At 54.0% G+C, this 17,293-nt stretch overlaps 1 protein-coding gene across 3 annotated transcripts; it reads left to right on the top strand.

Annotated features, from left to right (window-relative positions):
• The first annotated feature begins 1,644 nt into the window (after positions 1 to 1,644).
• On the top strand, positions 1,645 to 16,699 carry HEYL (hes related family bHLH transcription factor with YRPW motif like). Of its 3 annotated transcripts, none has more exons than XM_082685227.1 (5): positions 1,645 to 1,788; positions 8,139 to 8,205; positions 9,235 to 9,318; positions 10,559 to 10,640; positions 13,724 to 16,699. In XM_082685227.1, exons 1-5 carry the CDS (start codon positions 1,709 to 1,711, stop codon positions 14,395 to 14,397), a joined length of 987 nt encoding a protein of 328 aa, XP_082541353.1. In that variant the 5' UTR covers positions 1,645 to 1,708; the 3' UTR covers positions 14,398 to 16,699. The 3 variants fall into 3 exon arrangements, with proteins under 3 accessions (XP_082541353.1, XP_082541354.1, XP_082541355.1); XM_082685228.1 differs by having other exon boundaries at positions 1,684 to 1,788; positions 8,143 to 8,205; XM_082685229.1 differs by lacking the exon at positions 1,645 to 1,788 and adding an exon at positions 7,057 to 7,324.
• Positions 16,700 to 17,293: the final 594 nt, after the last annotated feature.

The following is a 17,293-nucleotide window of genomic DNA, read 5'->3' as shown; positions in this document are numbered from 1 at the left end:
CTTCTATTTTCATCCACACTTTCTCTCTGGGTAATCCATCTACACCTGTAATTTTAGGTGCCACCTATTACCTAGTGACTTCCAGATTTAAATAGACCTCTTTACTGAGCTCCAGACCCCCTGTTTCACTGTGCATCCCATTTTGATGAATTGGGGCATCTCACATGAACATGCGCACAAAAGAGCCCTTCACCTTCCCCTGCAAATCCACGACACTGCCAGGCCTTGCAGTTGAAGTCCCTACACAGGGGCAGGTACCTCGTGGCATCTCTGATCTCTGCCTTTCCAGGGAATGCACAGTGCGTGGATCATGCCACTTCTATGTTGGTTGCGATTTCCACTCCACTGGTGTGTGCCCACAGAAGGTGTGTGAGCGCTAAGGGCATCTGGGGTAAGAGTTCATAGGTGTGGCTGGGGTGACCACTAGGGCCTTCTGAGAAAGCACTGCGTGTAGGTTCTGACTGTTCCTACTACCCATGTCTCAGAGTGTGTGTGAACGCGTACTTGTCCATGTGTCCGTGGACATGTGTGGAAGGGGGCACAGGGATGTTATTGCCCACTACTGTAATCAAGGGTCCGCAAGCAGGTCTGGAAAGTGCAGGTATGCTCAGATGACCCAAGCAGAGGGGTGGCTTCCTCTGTGTTCTGGTGGGTGGGTGAAGGAGAGAGACTTCTCTGGGGTCTGATGCACCACATCAAGACACTCCCGTCTCTTCCTCCCTGCCTTCCTTGAAGTCCACCTTGTAGGCTGTTCCCTTTCTGCCTCCTTCTGAGCCTTGGGAGCTCCCCTGAGGCACTGGGCCATAAGGTTGGCTGGTGAATCCCTGAGAATCTTCCTTGAGTTTCCCTTCTCAGCTGGAGTCCCTACTGAGTGAACAGTTGGCTCTGGTTGTGTGGGGGACTCAGGAAGGGGGGCTGAAGAGTACTTCTCCACCTTCTTTTTTGAGGCCCTGCCACAGCTTTGGGAATGGAGACCTCTCCTGGTGCTCTTGGCCTCTGGTAACTGGGAACTGATTCCCAGGGACACCCACCACCCCCACCAACCGGTCCAGTTCTCTTGGCCAGAGCCCCGGTACAGCCACAACTTCAGCCGTCCCTTGTGGGAGATGACAGCCGCCTCCCTCATGCTGGAGCCTCCCTCCCGCCCCGCCCCGACACACACACACATTCCACATGCCTTGGACCCCTATGGGAAAAGCTGCCAGAGGGTTCTTGTCAAGCATCAGACCACAGCCACCCCCACCAACCTCACCAAACCCGATGTGTCTGACTCTTCCCAGAACCCCAGGAGGCAGGAGCCGACGGGCTCGACCCTTGTAGAAACTGGGGCATCCCCGAGGGGCGCCCCCAGAGACCCGCAGCGCCCCTGGTGAATCAGGGACAGACGAGGACCCCCGGCTTCCCCGGAGGTGGGCCTCCAAGGGCACCTGCCCAAGGCCACCCAGCGCGCCGCGGCCAGGGCGGCGGAGCGGAGCCGGACCTCCCAGCCGTCGGAGGGGGCGGTGACCGCCCGGGGCCTTCCCACGGCTCGGCCTGCGCGTCACCGCGGGGGCGAGGGGGCGCCGGGGCGCCGGAGCTGCGGCGCAGGAGAGGGCCCTGGGAAAGGGCGGCGGGGCCGGGGCGGGGCGGGGGCGGGGCCGGGGGCGGGGCCCCACTTCCCGGCCGGGAGCGGGCACCGTCGCTCTGAGACCCAGAGCCTGTGCTTGCCATGAAGCGGCCCAGGGAGCCCAGCGGGTCTGACAGCGAGTCCGACGGACCCATCGACGTGGGCCGCGAGGGCGAGTTGAGGTGAGGGCTGGGATGGGGATACTGGGAGTGCCTGGACGGGTTCAGCGGGCCTTAGGACTCTTTCTCCATACGGCCTCAGGAGACGCAGGTGTGGGCGAAGGCCCGCAGGTGTGTGTGTTGGGGGGAGGTGCGAGTGGGGGCACGTGTGCAGCGTGGGCCGTGACACGCACGAGTGTCTGGATCCTCTGCATTTGAGGCCCAGGGTGCCGGGATGGATGTGGAGTTCAGCTCTGGGGTTTCATGCCCAGTTGGTGATAGTCTTTCTGTAGAAGTGCCAGGTTGAAGCTATTGGAGAGGAGTTTTCCCTGAAGATCTTAGGAAACCTTCATTGTTCCACACCCCCGCTGAGTAGGCAGAATAGCCATATTTTCTCTATTCTACCCTAGCGTGGGTGCACTTTCCATCGAGTACACAAAAGGCTCACAGCGGGGAAGGATCTCCTTCCCTTGAGCAAACTGGACTTTGGAATGAAGGTTTTGGTACCGAAGAAAATAATAGCTGACTTGCCAGTGCAGGGGCCTAGATTCCAATTCCAACACTCTTTCTAATGCACACCCTGTTGCCAATGCCTCTCAGCTCCTGGTAAATATTCTGACCTGCTTCAAACCTGTGGAACGAACTCCACCGGCACCATTCCACTTTCCCCAGTTCTGTGAACAATCCAAGCTTCAGTTTCCTCATCGGTGGAATGGGTATAAATAACAGAACCGATTCCAGGTTTACCGGGAAAATCAAATAAGATGATGCATGTATGTCATGGGCTTAGCAGAGGGCTTAGCACGTAGCAAATGTTTAATTCGTGTCACGCACCCAACATGTGATGCCCAGAGCCCTGAAAGAGCAGCAGGAACCAAGTGGGAGTCTGCAGACCCAAACCTGCCACCGACTCACCATGTGACCTTGGGCTGTTGCTTTCTCTTTCTGAGCCTGTTTCCTCATCAATAAAATAAAAGGAAGGTATGGAGTGGGAAAGGGAGGGGGGCTATCTGATCTCTCCTGACTCATCCAAACCTGACTCTCTAGAACAATTTGAAAGGGGGATTCAGTTCATCCTTAGGGATGTTTTTGAGCAGACTTTATCATTTCAGTGACTTCAGTTTTCTGAGACCAGGAGATCCGACCTCAAACACAAATCCTAGTAAAATGTTACCAGTTTCCAAGTATTTATAGCTTATAACGGGACGTAAGGTAATAGATATCCCCCTTGAATCCTGTACATTAATTGGGTTTGGGGATATATAATACAATTTCCTATGCTACTTATTAGCATTCTTAAACTGTTTAGCAGAAATTGCTATTTAGAGAAGCAATTCTCTGAGTCTGGGCCTGCTAGGAGCAGGGGAAGGACCCAGCACCATGTGGTGGTAGTGGAGGGGGTTCTCAAATTCAATGTCATTGGGTCTTCATGAATCAGAGGCATGAAATTGATGCCAGAGAGCTGGCTCTGTCTTCCAAGAATTTGCATTTTGGCCAGTGACCTGCCAGGTCACACAAAGACCATGGACAGAATGGAAGATGGAAGGAGAGACAGACTGTAGGCTGTGAGGACATCCAAGCAGGGAGAGGTCACTTATACACAGAGGGATCAGGGAGGGCTTCTTGAAGGTGGTGGCATTGGGGCAACGGCCTAAAGGATCGGTGGGCAGATTTTTCCTACACGGTATTTTGTCTTTTTAGCCAGAGCCTTTTTAGTTAGAGACTGTTTAGATTCTTAAAGGAGCAGACCCTCTCAGAGCAGAGAAAGCAGTTGGACATCTGGCAGAGGCTGACTTATAGACCCCTCTTTGTAGCACTCACCAAAGGGCCCTCCCCCCAGCAGACATCAATGCTTCAATTCAGGGTGTGCTGAACGATGCCTGCTGTGGCCCAGACCCTGGGCTGGGCGTGGGGGGCCCAGATGTATCCTGCTAAGCCTCTGCCCTCGGGGAACTCTCAGAGAAGAAGAGCTTCATGTACAAAGAGAGCCAGATAAACAGTGGCAAGGGCCACAAGACTGGGGCAGCCAGGCTCCCCGGGGTCAGAGGCAGGGCGCAAATCCCCCACACTTGAAGACGTGAGAATAAGAAATACGGTGTATTCCATTGTTACTGTGGGCGTCTGCCTGGTGGCGGCATCTTGTCCCATATGAGAAAATCACCCACAGATCTCCTATCTGAACCCAGCAATCCCCACCCCCCCCCCCAACTCCGCTGACACATGCTGGGTCCCAAAGGAGAGTACAGCTTCTCTCTCCCCTCCCCCTCTGTGAACATTCAGTGAACACCTGTCATATATCAGGCACTGGGTCAGGGCCTGTGGATCTTTCTTACATGATTTAAGGCACATGGTGGCCTTTGATGTCAGACCTGAGTTTGATTCTCACCACCATTAACATGGGCATTTCTGGACTTCAGATTTTCTTCCTTACAGCACAGGGAAGCTAATACCTACCTCACGGGGTGGGGGTGGCTTTGGTGAGATAATGTTCCTAAACTGCACAGCTCCCTGATTTAGCCCAAGGTAACTTCCAACAAAGGCTGCTCTAGAAGGGGTCACCATTCAATTGGAAGCTGCCATGTTCACAAGGCAGCTTGGCCTAATGAAAAGATCAGGAGCCTGATGATTTGCTGGGCATGATTCTTTTTTTTTTTTTTTTTAATCTTATTTATTTATTTGACAGACAGAGATCACAAGTAGGCAGAGTGGCAGGCAGAGGGAGAGGAAGCTGAGCAGAGAGCCCATGCGGGGCTCCATCCCAGGGCCCTGGGATCATGACCTGAGCTGAAGGAAGAGGCTTTAACCACTGAGCCACCCAGGCACCCCGCTGGGCATGATTCTTAACTCTTTGTGTCTCTGTCACTCCATCTATCAAATGATTATTTTTCCTAATATGAAATAGCCCCAGTAAGATTTAATTCACAGGGCTGTTGTGCAATAAAGGAGACAAGTGAATGTTGAAGTACTGTCTAGAACAAGGAGTACTGGCTATGGGACACACATGGTGGAGGAGGGGGTGGCAATACGGGGTACACTGGGAAGAGTACTGGCTTAAAAGCCAGGAGACTTGGCTCCAGTTCTGGAATTTCCTCTAATTTGCTGTGTGGCCTGGAACAGACCCTTCCCCTCTCAGATTTGCAAGTGGGCTCAGCGCTCCTGAAAACCCTTCACTGGGGATATCATGATTCTGCCTTTGGTTAATGCAAAATGAGTGGAGTCATCTATCTGTAAGGGTTTGGGGGGGAGTGCCCCAGGGGGCCTGAGGGTGAGTGCTGAGGGCAGTCAGGACTGGCAGCCAGACCACCTAGAATGCTGCTCCCCCCGCAACCCCACCCCGAGAGACCTCCCCAGAAATCTGGCTAGGGACCACTGAAGGTCCCTGGAGCAGATCTTGGTGGTCGGCATATCTTCTCTGGGTCCGTGAAAATCTGCCTTATTTTCAGACTGTCAGACAAGAAGCTCTCACACCTCCCCCCAGTGTCAGGGCCAGATCACAGCCTGGAAGTGAGCGCTGGTTGAGCTCTTGGGAGCTTTAAGGATAAGGGGACTGGAGGGCTATTCAGACAGACAGGAAATAGGAATTAAGGGGGAAAACAATGCTGATTTTGGAGCCAGAAGACATGGATTCCCATGCTGGCTTTGCTCTTTAGCAGCTGCGTAGGCTGGGCAAGCTGCCTTTGGTCTTCAAGCCTCAGCATCCTCATCTGTAAAATGGGGCTTTTGTTAGGCTCAAAGGAGGGAAATATACGTAGTGATGCCAAGAAAACTGTGAAATTAGGTTTGCCTGTGAGTTGGGGAAGGGGATAATACTACAGAGAATGAGTGACCAGGAGAGTGGATAAAGGGATTGCAGAGCTATTGTGTCCTACAAGGGGCGTGCCAGCCTCCTACAGATGGTCCCTGAGGAGGGATCAGGCTGAGGGGCAGTGACGTGCACAGTGCTAACCCAATACCCCTAGGGACTCCTTATCCAGTCGGGAGGGGGGGCAGACAAAGGTCATGTTTTAGTATCCCTTGGCTCTTGGGGCTTGTCCTGAGCATAGCTTTGTAAACAAGCTGCCCTACAGATCTCAGGATCTGGCCATCTGAGCCCTGGACCTAGCTTGCTGGGCCATTCCTCCCAGGAGCTTACCAGCCTTTCTCATCCAGATGTTTGGAAGGAGATGCCCTTTTCCAGATGTAGCTGGACAAAGCCAGGGACATAGCAGGGGGATTTGATCACTGTTGATGTGAATTCTCCTGCAACCTTCTTTCTTTGAGCACTTGATGAAAATGATCTAGCCTCTCGTGCCAAGAGGATAATTACATGGGCTGGGACCCTCCTGGTGAGCCACATAGGCCCCCATTCCACAAAGGCCTGGGAGGTAGCATTTATGGTGTCACTTCTCTGGTCCCCGGTGATGCCAAAGATGGGGGCAGGAGGAGGGAGTGCAACCATGAGCTCTGCTGTGCTCCAAGCACTGGCTGGGTACAGGGCCTGCAATGGTGAATGAGACAGACATGGTTTGTGACCTCAGGGAGCCTACGCACTTGCTGGAGAGATAGACATTAATCAAATAATCATATACATAAAAAACAACAAGTGGGTATCCATGCTGTGAACGCAGGATGATAGGAGAGGGTAGATCAGGGGCTATCTAATGGGAGGAGGGATGGCAAAAAAGGCTCTCCCTGGGAAGGTGGCATTTGTGTTGAGATCTGAACAGTGGTAGAAGGTACTAGCCAAGAGGCTGAGGCTTGGGGGTGGGGAGACAGGGAAGCACCAGAGAACTCTAGGCTAGGGGAACAGTATGCGCAGCCACAGGAGGAGTAGAGCGTTCACAGGCTGCAGCACACAGAGCAAAGGAGGGTTGAGTCTAGGAGGTGACAAGAGCCAGCTGGGCCACCTGGAAGATGACAGCCTTGATCCTAAAAGCATTGGGAAAGCCCTGAGGAGTTTTAAGAGAGTGACAAAATCAGATGTGTATTTAAATGATCACTAGGCCTGTTTGTAGGGGGTCAAAGGGTGCAAAGGGACCCAGCGATAGACTCTTGCAGCAGTCCAGGCGACAGATGACAGATTTTGTCCTCTGAGCAGGAGTGGAAATAAGTAGGACAGAGGAGAGATGTATCTCACACGGAACGGGCATTTTTGGATGAGGTGGATGAGGACAGAAGAGGAATCAAAGGTAGTGGTGGCCAGGTGGCCTCACAGAGCTGGGAGATGGGGTGCCTTTGCTGAGATGGGAGCCCCTGGGGAAGACAAGGGTGGTGGTGGAGCAGAGCCAAGCTCACGGGTACATGCTCAGATGTGTGGCATTTTGCATTTGGAAATGGCAGGGGAGTCCCCTTGACTAAAGTTATTTGTTGCTAGGGTATTTCTCCCCCTGGGAGTGGAGTGTCTGGACGGCTGGGGCCTGGCTGACCATGTCCAGTCCAGCCCTGGACCTGAATGGGACCTTCGGGGTGTTGACCAAATGAATGGCCCTCTGTGCAAACCCGCGAATCCCCTGTGTTCCGGGAGAGCCTCTGAAGCAGGAAACCGTTAGCGGGGCGAGCTGTTGGGCTGGAGAAGATATCGGTCAGTCGCGGCAGGAAAGCCGTTCCCCCCCTCCCCAGGGTGGGGGGCCGTTGCTGAACCTCTTCCCGGCAATGGGGACTCCCCGGGGTGCGAGCAAACATCCATCCTGTGCCAGGCCTGCGGAAGGGCGACCCTACGCGATGCAGGGTTGTAGCCTTCGGGGGAGGCCAGGGCAGCGTCCCGAGAGTCCGAGGGGGCCTGTGACCCAGATGCCGCCTCCCCCTCGCCCCGGCCGCGCTGCGTGGGAGGAGGCGGCAGCTGCCGGCGGGGCGGAGGGCGGGCGGCGGGCGGCGGGCGCGCCCGGCCCGTGGGAAGCGGCGGCATCTGCTCTTTCCACGCTCTTCCCAGCGGCTCCCTCTGAAACCCAACCCGCCGGCCCGGCCCCGCCGCCGCCGCCGCCGCCGCCCGTGCCCTCGCCCGCCCCGCCCGGGATCGGGTTGCAGGAGCGCGGCGGCCGGCTGCGGTTCCCCGACGCCCGCGGCGAGGGGCAGGGGGCGAGGCCGAGCGGATAGGGCCCAGAGCCCAGTGACCACCGCCCCCCGCGCCCCCACCCCCCGCAACCTCCACCTCAGCCGTTGCGCGACCCTGGGGCGAAACCCAGCGCAGGGGCGACTTGGCTGTGGAGCAATGGGCCCCCACCCACGCCTGCCCTGCGCCGCCTCCCAGCCTGGGAGTCTTCGGCCGCTGCCGCGGAGACCACAACCAGCCTCGGAGGGGGCAGTGCCCGCCCACATCCCTGCCTCCTTCGAGTTCAGCCCGGGTCAGGGAGATGGTCCCTGAGCGCTGAAAAATCAGCCTTTCTCTTCTTCTGCAGCCAGATGGCCAGGCCGCTGTCCACCCCCAGCCCTTCGCAGATGCAAGCCAGGAAGAAACGCAGAGGGGTGAGTGTCTGTCTGGGCAGAGTTGCCCATCCAGTCTTTGCCCTGAGTCCCCAGGGCCTGGCCAGGAGAACCCAGGTCAGAAACATCACCCCCATCCAGACTGCCTGAAGGCCAACCCTGGCTCTGCCGAGCTAGCAGAGAGACTTTGGGCAAGCCCCCTAACCTCTCCCTGCCTCGTTTCTTCAGCTGTGTAACTGGGCCAGTGAGAGTGCTTGCCTCACAGGGCTATTTTGAAGATTAAATGAATTCATGTAATACACTCAGGACACCTGACACGCAGTTAGGCCTTACTGTTTATTCTGGCCTCCCCTTCTCCTGTCCAACACCAGAACTTTCATTTCCTCTCAGGGTGCTGGGTGGGGGAACAGAAGAAGGTGGCTCCCTGACTCGCTCTCTGCCACCTCATCCCAGCCCCCACCCTCTTATGCCCCCAGGATGCAGCTGTGCTTCTGCCCTGGGCGTCCAAAGACCGGAAATGGGGCAAAGACCAGCCCTGCCACTCACTTAGGCCAACCACTTCCTTCCAGTCCTCATCTTTATCTGTAAAATGGGGGTCATAATGTCTGCCCTGCTATCAGTATTCAGCTACCAGTAGGGGGAGGTCAGAATGAGGTTGTGTGAATGAGAGAGAGGCATTCCCAGCTGGAAGCAGTGCCTGTTCACCACCCAGCAACTGAAGGGGTAAGCTTGGCCGGCTGGAGCCCTCTGGGGCCTGCTGCGGGGCTGTGGCTGATGTCCCTGTTCTGATGGGTCAGTCTCCTGCTGTGCCTGTGGTTGAGCATTTTGAACATCACCCCTCCAGACCGCGACAAGAGATTGGAGTTCCACTCCCAGCTTTGCACTGCCTCGCTGTGTGACCTTAAGCAAGTCACTGCCCCTCTCTGAGCCTCGGTTTCCTCCCTGCTTAAGTAAGAACAGATTTCCCTTCCTCACAGAAGTATTGTGAGAGAAGATATGAGTCAGTGTCCCTCAAAGCACATTGGAAACCGGCGAAGTGCCTGTGAGTAAATTCCTGTCATTGTGTTTTAGATCATAGAGAAACGGCGCCGAGACCGCATCAACAGCAGCCTTTCTGAGTTGCGACGCTTGGTCCCCACCGCCTTTGAGAAACAGGTATGTGATATTCCTGTTGGTGCCAGAGGAAACCCTACACAGGTGGCATGTCATACTGATTGGCAGCAGCTCCTTGACGTGCTGCTGCCTCATTTGCTGATACCTGTCACCTGCTGGTATCAGCCAGGGAGAAAGGGGATAGAAATTTATATTGACTCTGGTGTCTCCAATGTTGGGGCTTTCTTTCCATCACCCCTTGACAGGAATCCTCAAAATGATCTTAAAGGGTAGAGACAATTATGCCCGTTACACAGATAAGGAAACTGAGGCACAGAGAGGTGAAGTACCTTGCACTTGATCACATACCTAAGAGGTCACAGAACAGAACTGGACCACAGAACTGTGTGCCTCTAGAGCCCCCTCACCCTCTGCACTGCTGACAGTTCCAGAGCTGTTTGAAGGCAGAGCGGGCTGCTTGGGGTGTGAGCCCCCTGCCACTGCCCGTGTGGGGTAGGAGCGTGGCAGTGGGAAGGGAGTCAGATGGAGAAATCAATCAGACAGTCTCAAAGGTTCTCCACCCTGTACTCCAAGGCACAGTCATGGGTTATGTGACTTCCTTTACGCTGGTGAGAACAAGTCGGTCTTTCCAGAGGTGTTTGCTGAAATTTTCACAGTCCCAGCCATGACCTAGACCCGGTCCCTGCCCTTAGGAGTTCACGGGGAGAGTCTGACCCTCAGATTTTCCTTAGGAGACCAGGGGATGCTGGAGGCATAGCAAACATTGTTCAGGAGAAAGAACAGGGGAAGAGGAGGTGCTGTGGGGCTAAGAGGGTGAGCTAGATCTTGGGCATGGCAAATGTAAAGTTGGATTCCCAGGAAAGCTGGCCTAGGAAGTTGGTCGGTACATGGGAGTGGGATTCTGCAGATGATGCGCCAAGCCATGGAGGTTGACGAGACCTTCAGGGGAGAATGTGCAAGTGAGAAAAGGGAGCCAGTGCCCGCTGGGGAACAGCCCCATGTTAAGGGAATAGGCAGAGCAAGGTAGAAGAAGCCAGAAAAAGTCAAGGGAAGGAGGGGTTTTGGGAAGGATGCTTGGCAGTGCAGGGGTGCACATGGACTAAAATGGGAACAGAAGAGAATCTATTCGTTTTAGAAACCTTGGCCAAAGCAGAAGGCTGCCTGCAGGCCGTGGTGGAGTGGGAGGAAGATGGGGACCTGGAGCCGGTGAGGGCTGATGACTACAGGGAGGGGAGCGAGAGGTCAGCGGGAGGCCTTCACATTCTGTCTTCTGTGCACACAGGGCTCCTCCAAGCTGGAGAAGGCCGAGGTCCTGCAGATGACAGTGGACCACTTGAAAATGCTCCATGCCACTGGTGGGACAGGTACCCGTGCTTTTCTCTCCGGGGAGTCATTCATGAAACACGTATCTGGGGGCTAGGTCCTGCAGATCCATTGGTGAGCAGAGTAGACATGGTCCTTGGCCTCAAGGAGCTCACGGTCTGTGGTGGGGCTGGAGCAGGTCCAGGGGCAGCAGTCACAAAGCCTGCCTCTCTCCTTTCAGCATTGTCCTCTCTGCTGTCAGGGTCCCCATTGGTCCCCACTTTGTCCTCAACTCTGCTTCTTCCAGCCTTAGCCCTTGGAGGAGCTCATCTACACAGACTGTCCCTACAGGTTCCCCACCTTAACCCCCACCCTCCTTAAACCTTAGCCTGAATGAACTCTTTCTTACTGGGGTCCCAGTTGAAACCTTGGCAGGGGCTGCCTGAGATGTTAACCCACAACTGTTTACTGGTGTGCCTTGTGGGCTAGTGCTGGGGTCCTGTGGTGTCCTTAGCAGCACTGGGACCATAGGTCATGCTCACAGTTGAAGATCCGTCGTGGGATTGAGGTAGAACCCAAATGTAACTCGTACTGTTATTTTGGGCTGGTCCATTACTGTGAAGTCGCGGAACTGTGGCTTTAAAAAGACTTCTGGACAAATGGAAATTCTCATTGCATGAAGCCTATGTATTTTGGCGATTTCACAATTGAGAAATCTTGAAAGCTCCGCAGACCTGGGCCACAAAGACCTAAGTCCTAAAACCTTAACTTGACCACCTTTGGAGGGGTCATTCGAATTTCAAGTGACCCAGCCTGGTGCTTCTCCAGCTTCAGTGAGCCACAGTATCCTCTGGGGGCAGACAGCTATGGGCCACACCCCAGAGATGCTGAGCCAGGTGGCCTGGCCTGGAGGTTAGGAATTTGCATGTTTAGCAAACATGCATGATGACCCTGATGCAGGTGGTCACTTTGAGAACTTCTGCCAAAGGAATGCATGGCTAACAGTGAACACTTCTGATTCTAATCAACCAGTGGGGGAGAGCTCTCCAACTACATTTATGGGTATCCAATTGAAAGAAAAATAGTGACTAATATTTTGGCCAGCATTTTATCGTTTCAAAATGCTTTCACCAATATTATCTCATTTGATTTTCACAAGAATCTCGAGGTTAGGGGTTGTTGGCATCCCCCTTCTCTGGCCAAGGGCTAACGGAGGACAGGACTGGCTTAGAGCCCTGGCTTTGGGTTAGAATCCTGAATCGAATTGATTCAAATCCCATGAATTGTGAATTTGGCTCTATTACTTGCTAGCTTCATGACCTTTGACAGTGATTTAACTTCTGTGTGCCTCAGTGTTCTCATCTCTAGAACAGGAATGATAGGATTTTTCTGAGGATTAAATCAGATAATGGGAATTGAGTGCTTTATAAGAACTCAGAATATGTTAGCTGAAGAAGAACAGCAAACGCAGAAACTGAATGAACTTACTCAAAATCACAAGTATACAGCCAAGAAAGGTCTTGCCCTCAAAGAGGCCTGACTCCAAACACGGTCTCCTGCAGAGCTGCCCGTCTGTGGGAGCCTCAGCCATTAGCCAAGGACCAGATGTTTGCAACCAGAGTCATGAGGCCAGTGCTCATTGAGGCTGGTCTGTCTTTGCACTGAGGATGGTTGGGAGAAGGGCAGGTAGAAAGGCAGTGAGAACTGAATACCTCCGTGGCCAGGCCACCTGGTCAGACCTCACTGAAACCAGTCAGATTGAGTAAGGATCCCAGCCTGGTGGCGGTGGCCACTGAGGACCAGAGTCAGGTCCTGCTTTCCTGACCACCCTGCAGGTGAGGGCACAAACTCACATGCCTCCAAGGGCCAGGCCAGTCATACGCAGTTGAGCCCTGAACACAGGTTTGAATAGTGCAGGTCTACTTACATGCAGAGTTTTTACACTAAGTGGAAACATTTTGGGAGATTTGCAACTGTTTGGGGAAAAAAAAAGGCACACATACCACATAGGCTCGAAATACTGAAAAAATTAAGAGAAAGTTAGGTGTGTCATGAATGTATAAAGTAAACAAAGATACAAGCCTGTTTTATCACTTACTACCTTAATATATACACACATTTATTACTGAAGTTAAAATTTAGCGGAACTTCCTCATACAAATCCTTTCAGATCATACACAGTGCCATTTGCAGCACAGAGAGATGTAGACGTAAAGATGCGGTAGAATTGTAACTGTATCAAGTTAACTGTGGTATGTACATACTATACTCCAGGAATAATTTCCTAGCTGCCTCCTGTTACTCTTGCAATGAATTCACGTGTTGCCAAGTATCTGCTTAAGACCGCAGGTGGCACGAATCATCGTGCCTGAGCTGTCCGTCTTTCCAGACTGCTATCACAGTAAAAAGTGATCTCTGGTAGTTCTCATTACTAGTAGTTTTGTGGGGAGTCAAAAGTTTACTCGGGTGTTCAACTGTGCTGGGGGAGGATCGATGCCCCTAACCCCTGTGTTGTTTGAGGGTCAAGTGTAAATGAGAGCTAACTTAGAAGTCAGGGATGATTTCTGTCCACTGTTGCATTTAATTCCACCTGCACGACCCTGTGCGGCAAGTATTACTCTATGTCCATTTTACAGCCAAGGAAACTGAGGCTTAGAGAGATTAAGAGACGCATCCACAGTCAAGCCACTAGTTAAGTGGTGGAGCTGGTATTTGAACTCAGCTCTCCTGGCCTCCAGAGACCTCAGGCGACGGTATGACACTATACTGCCTTCTCTGAGGAGCCCCCCACTGACCTGCACTGAAGGCTGCTGCTGCCACCTCCCATGGGCACAGGCCTTTCATGCCTGACAAGTATTCACCTAAATGACATTATCCTGGTCACCATGTTTCTTCTTTGCATTCATCATAGATGTTGATGAAAATGGTACTCCATGTTTTATCATGCTTCCTAGTTCAGTGAACTCATTGGATCCTCACAGTGTGTCCCCTCTACCCCACATAGGGGTGATTATTCCCACTTTATGGAGGTGGAGACGGGGTCTCAAAGGAGTGAGGTGGCAGGTGCAAGGTCACACAGGCCTGACCCTAGGATCTGCTCTTGGCCCTTGCCTGGCCCACACCCTCACCACACCTCGCTTTGCAGGATTCTTTGATGCCCGAGCCTTGGCAGTGGACTTCCGCAGCATCGGTTTTCGGGAGTGCCTCACCGAGGTCATCAGGTACCTGGGAGTCCTGGAAGGGCCAAGCAGCCGTGCAGACCCCGTCCGGATTCGTCTTCTCTCGCACCTCAACAGCTATGCAGCCGAGATGGAGCCTTCTCCCACACCTGCTGGCCCCCTGGCCTTCCCTGCCTGGCCCTGGTCCTTCTTCCATAGTTGTCCAGGGCTGTCAGCCCCGAGCAACCAGCTTACTATCCTGGGAAGAGTGCCCGGTCCCATCCTGCCCAGCGCCCCCTCTCTCGCTTACCCCCTCCAGGCCCTCCGAACCGCTCCTGTGCGCAGAGCCACTAGCACCATCCTGCCAGCCCGCAGGAATTTGCTGCCCAGCCGAGGGGCATCTTCCATGCGGAGGGCCCGTCCCTTGGAGAGACCAGCTGCCCCCCTGCCTGTAGCCCCCAGCATCAGGGCTGCCAGAAGCAGCCACACGACACCCCTTCTACGATCTTCTTCCCCTGTACCTCCTGGCATTGTGGGGTCCCCTGCTTATGTGGCTCTTCCTGCCCCCAGACCCTCTTCCCCAGGGGCAGCTGGGAGGCCAGCAGGAGCTGGGCCCTGCCACTCCTGGGTCTCTGAAATCACTGAAATCGGGGCCTTCTGAGCTGGCTTCTCCCAAGGAGCGAGGAGGGTTCTTTTTCCAGGAGCTCTAAACAGTGCTGTCTTCTGCCCTGCTTCCTGACCTGGCTCCTGTCTGTGATGGCATTTCCCTTACCCATCAGAGGCCCCTTCCTCCTTTGGCCCACCTCCCCTCCTCACCGCCCATCCCAGCTTGTCGACCCAGCTCTCCTGGAGCTGTTCTGATCTCAGAGGCCTGGTCTCATTTCTTACCTGGGACAAATAAGTCCTGGGAAGGCCCCGACAAGCATTGCCCAGACCCTTTCCTGTCCCAGCACACAGAGAGCAGCAGGCACAAATCTAAGGTCTGGGAATAAAGCTTGACCCTAAAAGGCACAACAGCCTCAGGCCGGCTGCTTGTCTAGAGAGTTCAGAATCCAGTTTGTGCAGTGACTGGTTCAGCCTTCCCAGGCCCCCAGGGCTAGGACATAGTGTCTGCCTCACTTCCGGAGACCGTAACAGAGCAGGGGACACAAAGTGGTCTCTGGGGAACCCCCGTCTGCCCCTGTCTACCCCACTGCAGTGGGCCACAGGACAGGAACCCCCGTCCACCGCAGCCAAAGCCTGGGGGTTAGGGGCCCAGCATGGCCTGCTCGGGTGTTCTGTCCCACTGCAGACCCCTCCCCTCCAGCTAAGCCACAGTTCCCTACATAGAGACTGGGAGGTTTCTGGGCAGCAGTAAAACTCCAAAACAGGAGGTCCTTACCAGCAGGCCTGGGACAGCACTCCCAGACAAGAGCCGGGTTTGAGTGGAGAACACAAAGGCTCCCTGCCTCTCACCATCCTCCAGATGCCTGATCCCTGTTGGGTGCACAGTGTGGAGGGTCACGTTCCCATGTGATGGCGCCCCAGGAGGAGCCCTCTTGGGATTCAGCACCAGACGTTTGTGCTGCCTGGTTTGCATCCGGCTCGCAGAGCCCAGACTGTGGGACAGCCAAGGGCTGTCAAGCTGGACAAAAATAACTGCAAGGAGGGGACGAGAGGAAGGACAGTCAGAGGCGGTTCGGCCCTTCAAGGTCACACGGTGGGTCAAGGGCCTGAGATCCTGTTCACCCAGGATACCATGCAGCTGGCTCTGCTCAGAGGCCATTTCATGACCCAGCTCCAGCCCTGGCCACTTGTCCTCTAGCAGAGGGAGCAAATGGCCTGGCCCCCATTCCCAGTGGAACAGTAGAGATCAGACAAGATCGGGGCAGACACGGGACTGACGTTCAGCTGGACCCGTGTTGCCAGACCTGTTGTTGAAATGTAGAGCCGCGTCTGTGCTTGCTGGCAAATATCTGCTTCCCTTGAGGGCTCCCAAATGCCCTCCTGCCCCGTGTGGCTTTCCCCCAGGACCCTGCACTGATCAGTGCCAGGCTGACCAGAGGCTACGGCGTCCTCCGGCTGGCAATTCCTTGGAGCTCATTTGCGCTGGTTGGTAAATACTTCTTTCGAATGTCACCCCTGGGAAGATTCTTTCACTCCCGCCCTTTGATGGGACTACCCTCCCCAGAGACTAAATTGAGGAGATCCTTGGGCTCAGACATAGAATTTGCTAAAACCCTGGTGAAAGGGCCCTTTTGGAGAAATGGGACAGAGGGCAGAGATCATTTAAATGACCCAGAAATCTCTTTTGAAAACACAAATTCTTCCAAGAGGCATGAAGAGCTAACATATTCAGTGTTCGTTCAGATTTCTGGGTTTCTAGATGCGTCTGAGACGTGCAGCCTCAGGGAGCGAGGGCAGAATCTCAGGGAGTGGGTCACCAGCCAGGAGGGCTCCTAAGGGAGACAGAGAGGGAGGGCAGGGCAAGTCAGCAGACTGCCAGGACTTGGGAGAGGGGGGCAGGGGGAGGTGGCAGAAGGCAGAGCCCGACTTCACCTTTGTCATAGAGGGTGGGAAGAACGGCTGCTGTTCCTAATCATTCTCCACCCCAGCTCCCCCACCCCACAGCTCTCTCTGCTCCCAGGATACCAGGTCTGGGCTCCAGTCCCGCAGTTTTGACAACTTCATAACCTGAGAAGATGGGAAACCTATTCCCACATTTCTGGGACCCAATTGCAGAAGAATCTGTTGACACCATTGAAGGAGTTGGAAACAGCCCAGATCTTTTCAGCATCTGAGTTGATCTTGGGTTCATTTTCCCCAAGAGGTGGCGGGTGGGAAAGGTGATGTGTATTCGTTTTTGTGGTTGAGGACTTGTATCTTCTGTGTCTATTCCCAAGCCTTTCTGGTGTCCCCGACTCCTACCCCCTTGCTGGGGCTGTAGCAGACATCAAATAAAATTGTTTCAGTTCTTCTAAAAACCTCTGAAAGATTCTACTTCTTGAGATCTCTGGAGTCCATCCACTTCTCTCTGAGCACCACGGCTATCTGCTGATCTGGCCACTTCACCTGTCCGCAGATCACTACCCTCCACAAGGTCACCTTGCTTCCCTTTGCTTTGTCACTCAGTTCCCAAGGCAACCAGAGAGAGCTTTAAACGTGCAAATCATATCACACCAACCCTGGTGTAAAACCCAAGATAAAGACCAAGCTCTTCTCATCCCACCAGTCACTTCCAGCCAATTCTAATCTCATTCGCTGTGCTTCTGCCACCCTGGCTTTCCGTCATTTCCTAGACATTCTGGCCTGTCTCCATCTCTAGGACGTGGCATACATGGTTCCCTTGCCCCGAATGCCCTTCCCCTACCTTTTGCATGGCTGAGCTCTTTATACTCTTGGCTTAAAACTCACCGCCTCAGAGAAGCCTTCCTTGACTACTGTGCTTGAATAGTTAGCGCATCTATCTCAAAGTCCCCTATTCTTTCCGTCCCTGAGGCACTTGCCATCGTGCATCCGCACATCTGTGTGTGTTTACTTCTTGATTGACCGTGTCCCCCACCAGCACATAAGCTCCG

Source organism: Mustela nivalis, assembly GCF_964662115.1.
Source record: "Mustela nivalis genome assembly, chromosome: 10".
NCBI lineage: Eukaryota > Metazoa > Chordata > Mammalia > Carnivora > Mustelidae > Mustela > Mustela nivalis.
Note: the sequence above shows the minus strand (reverse complement) of the source record. Positions and strands in the feature narration are given on the sequence as shown.

Coding starts and splice junctions, on each gene's coding strand:
- HEYL (XM_082685227.1), top strand. CDS start 1,709: ATGAAGCGGCCCAGGGAGCCCAGCGGGTCTGACAGCGAGTCCGACGGA. Junction 1,789..8,138: donor GGCCGCGAGGGCGAGTTGAG/GTGAGGGCTGGG, acceptor CTTCTTCTGCAG/CCAGATGGCCAGGCCGCTGT. Junction 10,641..13,723: donor CCATGCCACTGGTGGGACAG/GTACCCGTGCTT, acceptor CTCGCTTTGCAG/GATTCTTTGATGCCCGAGCC.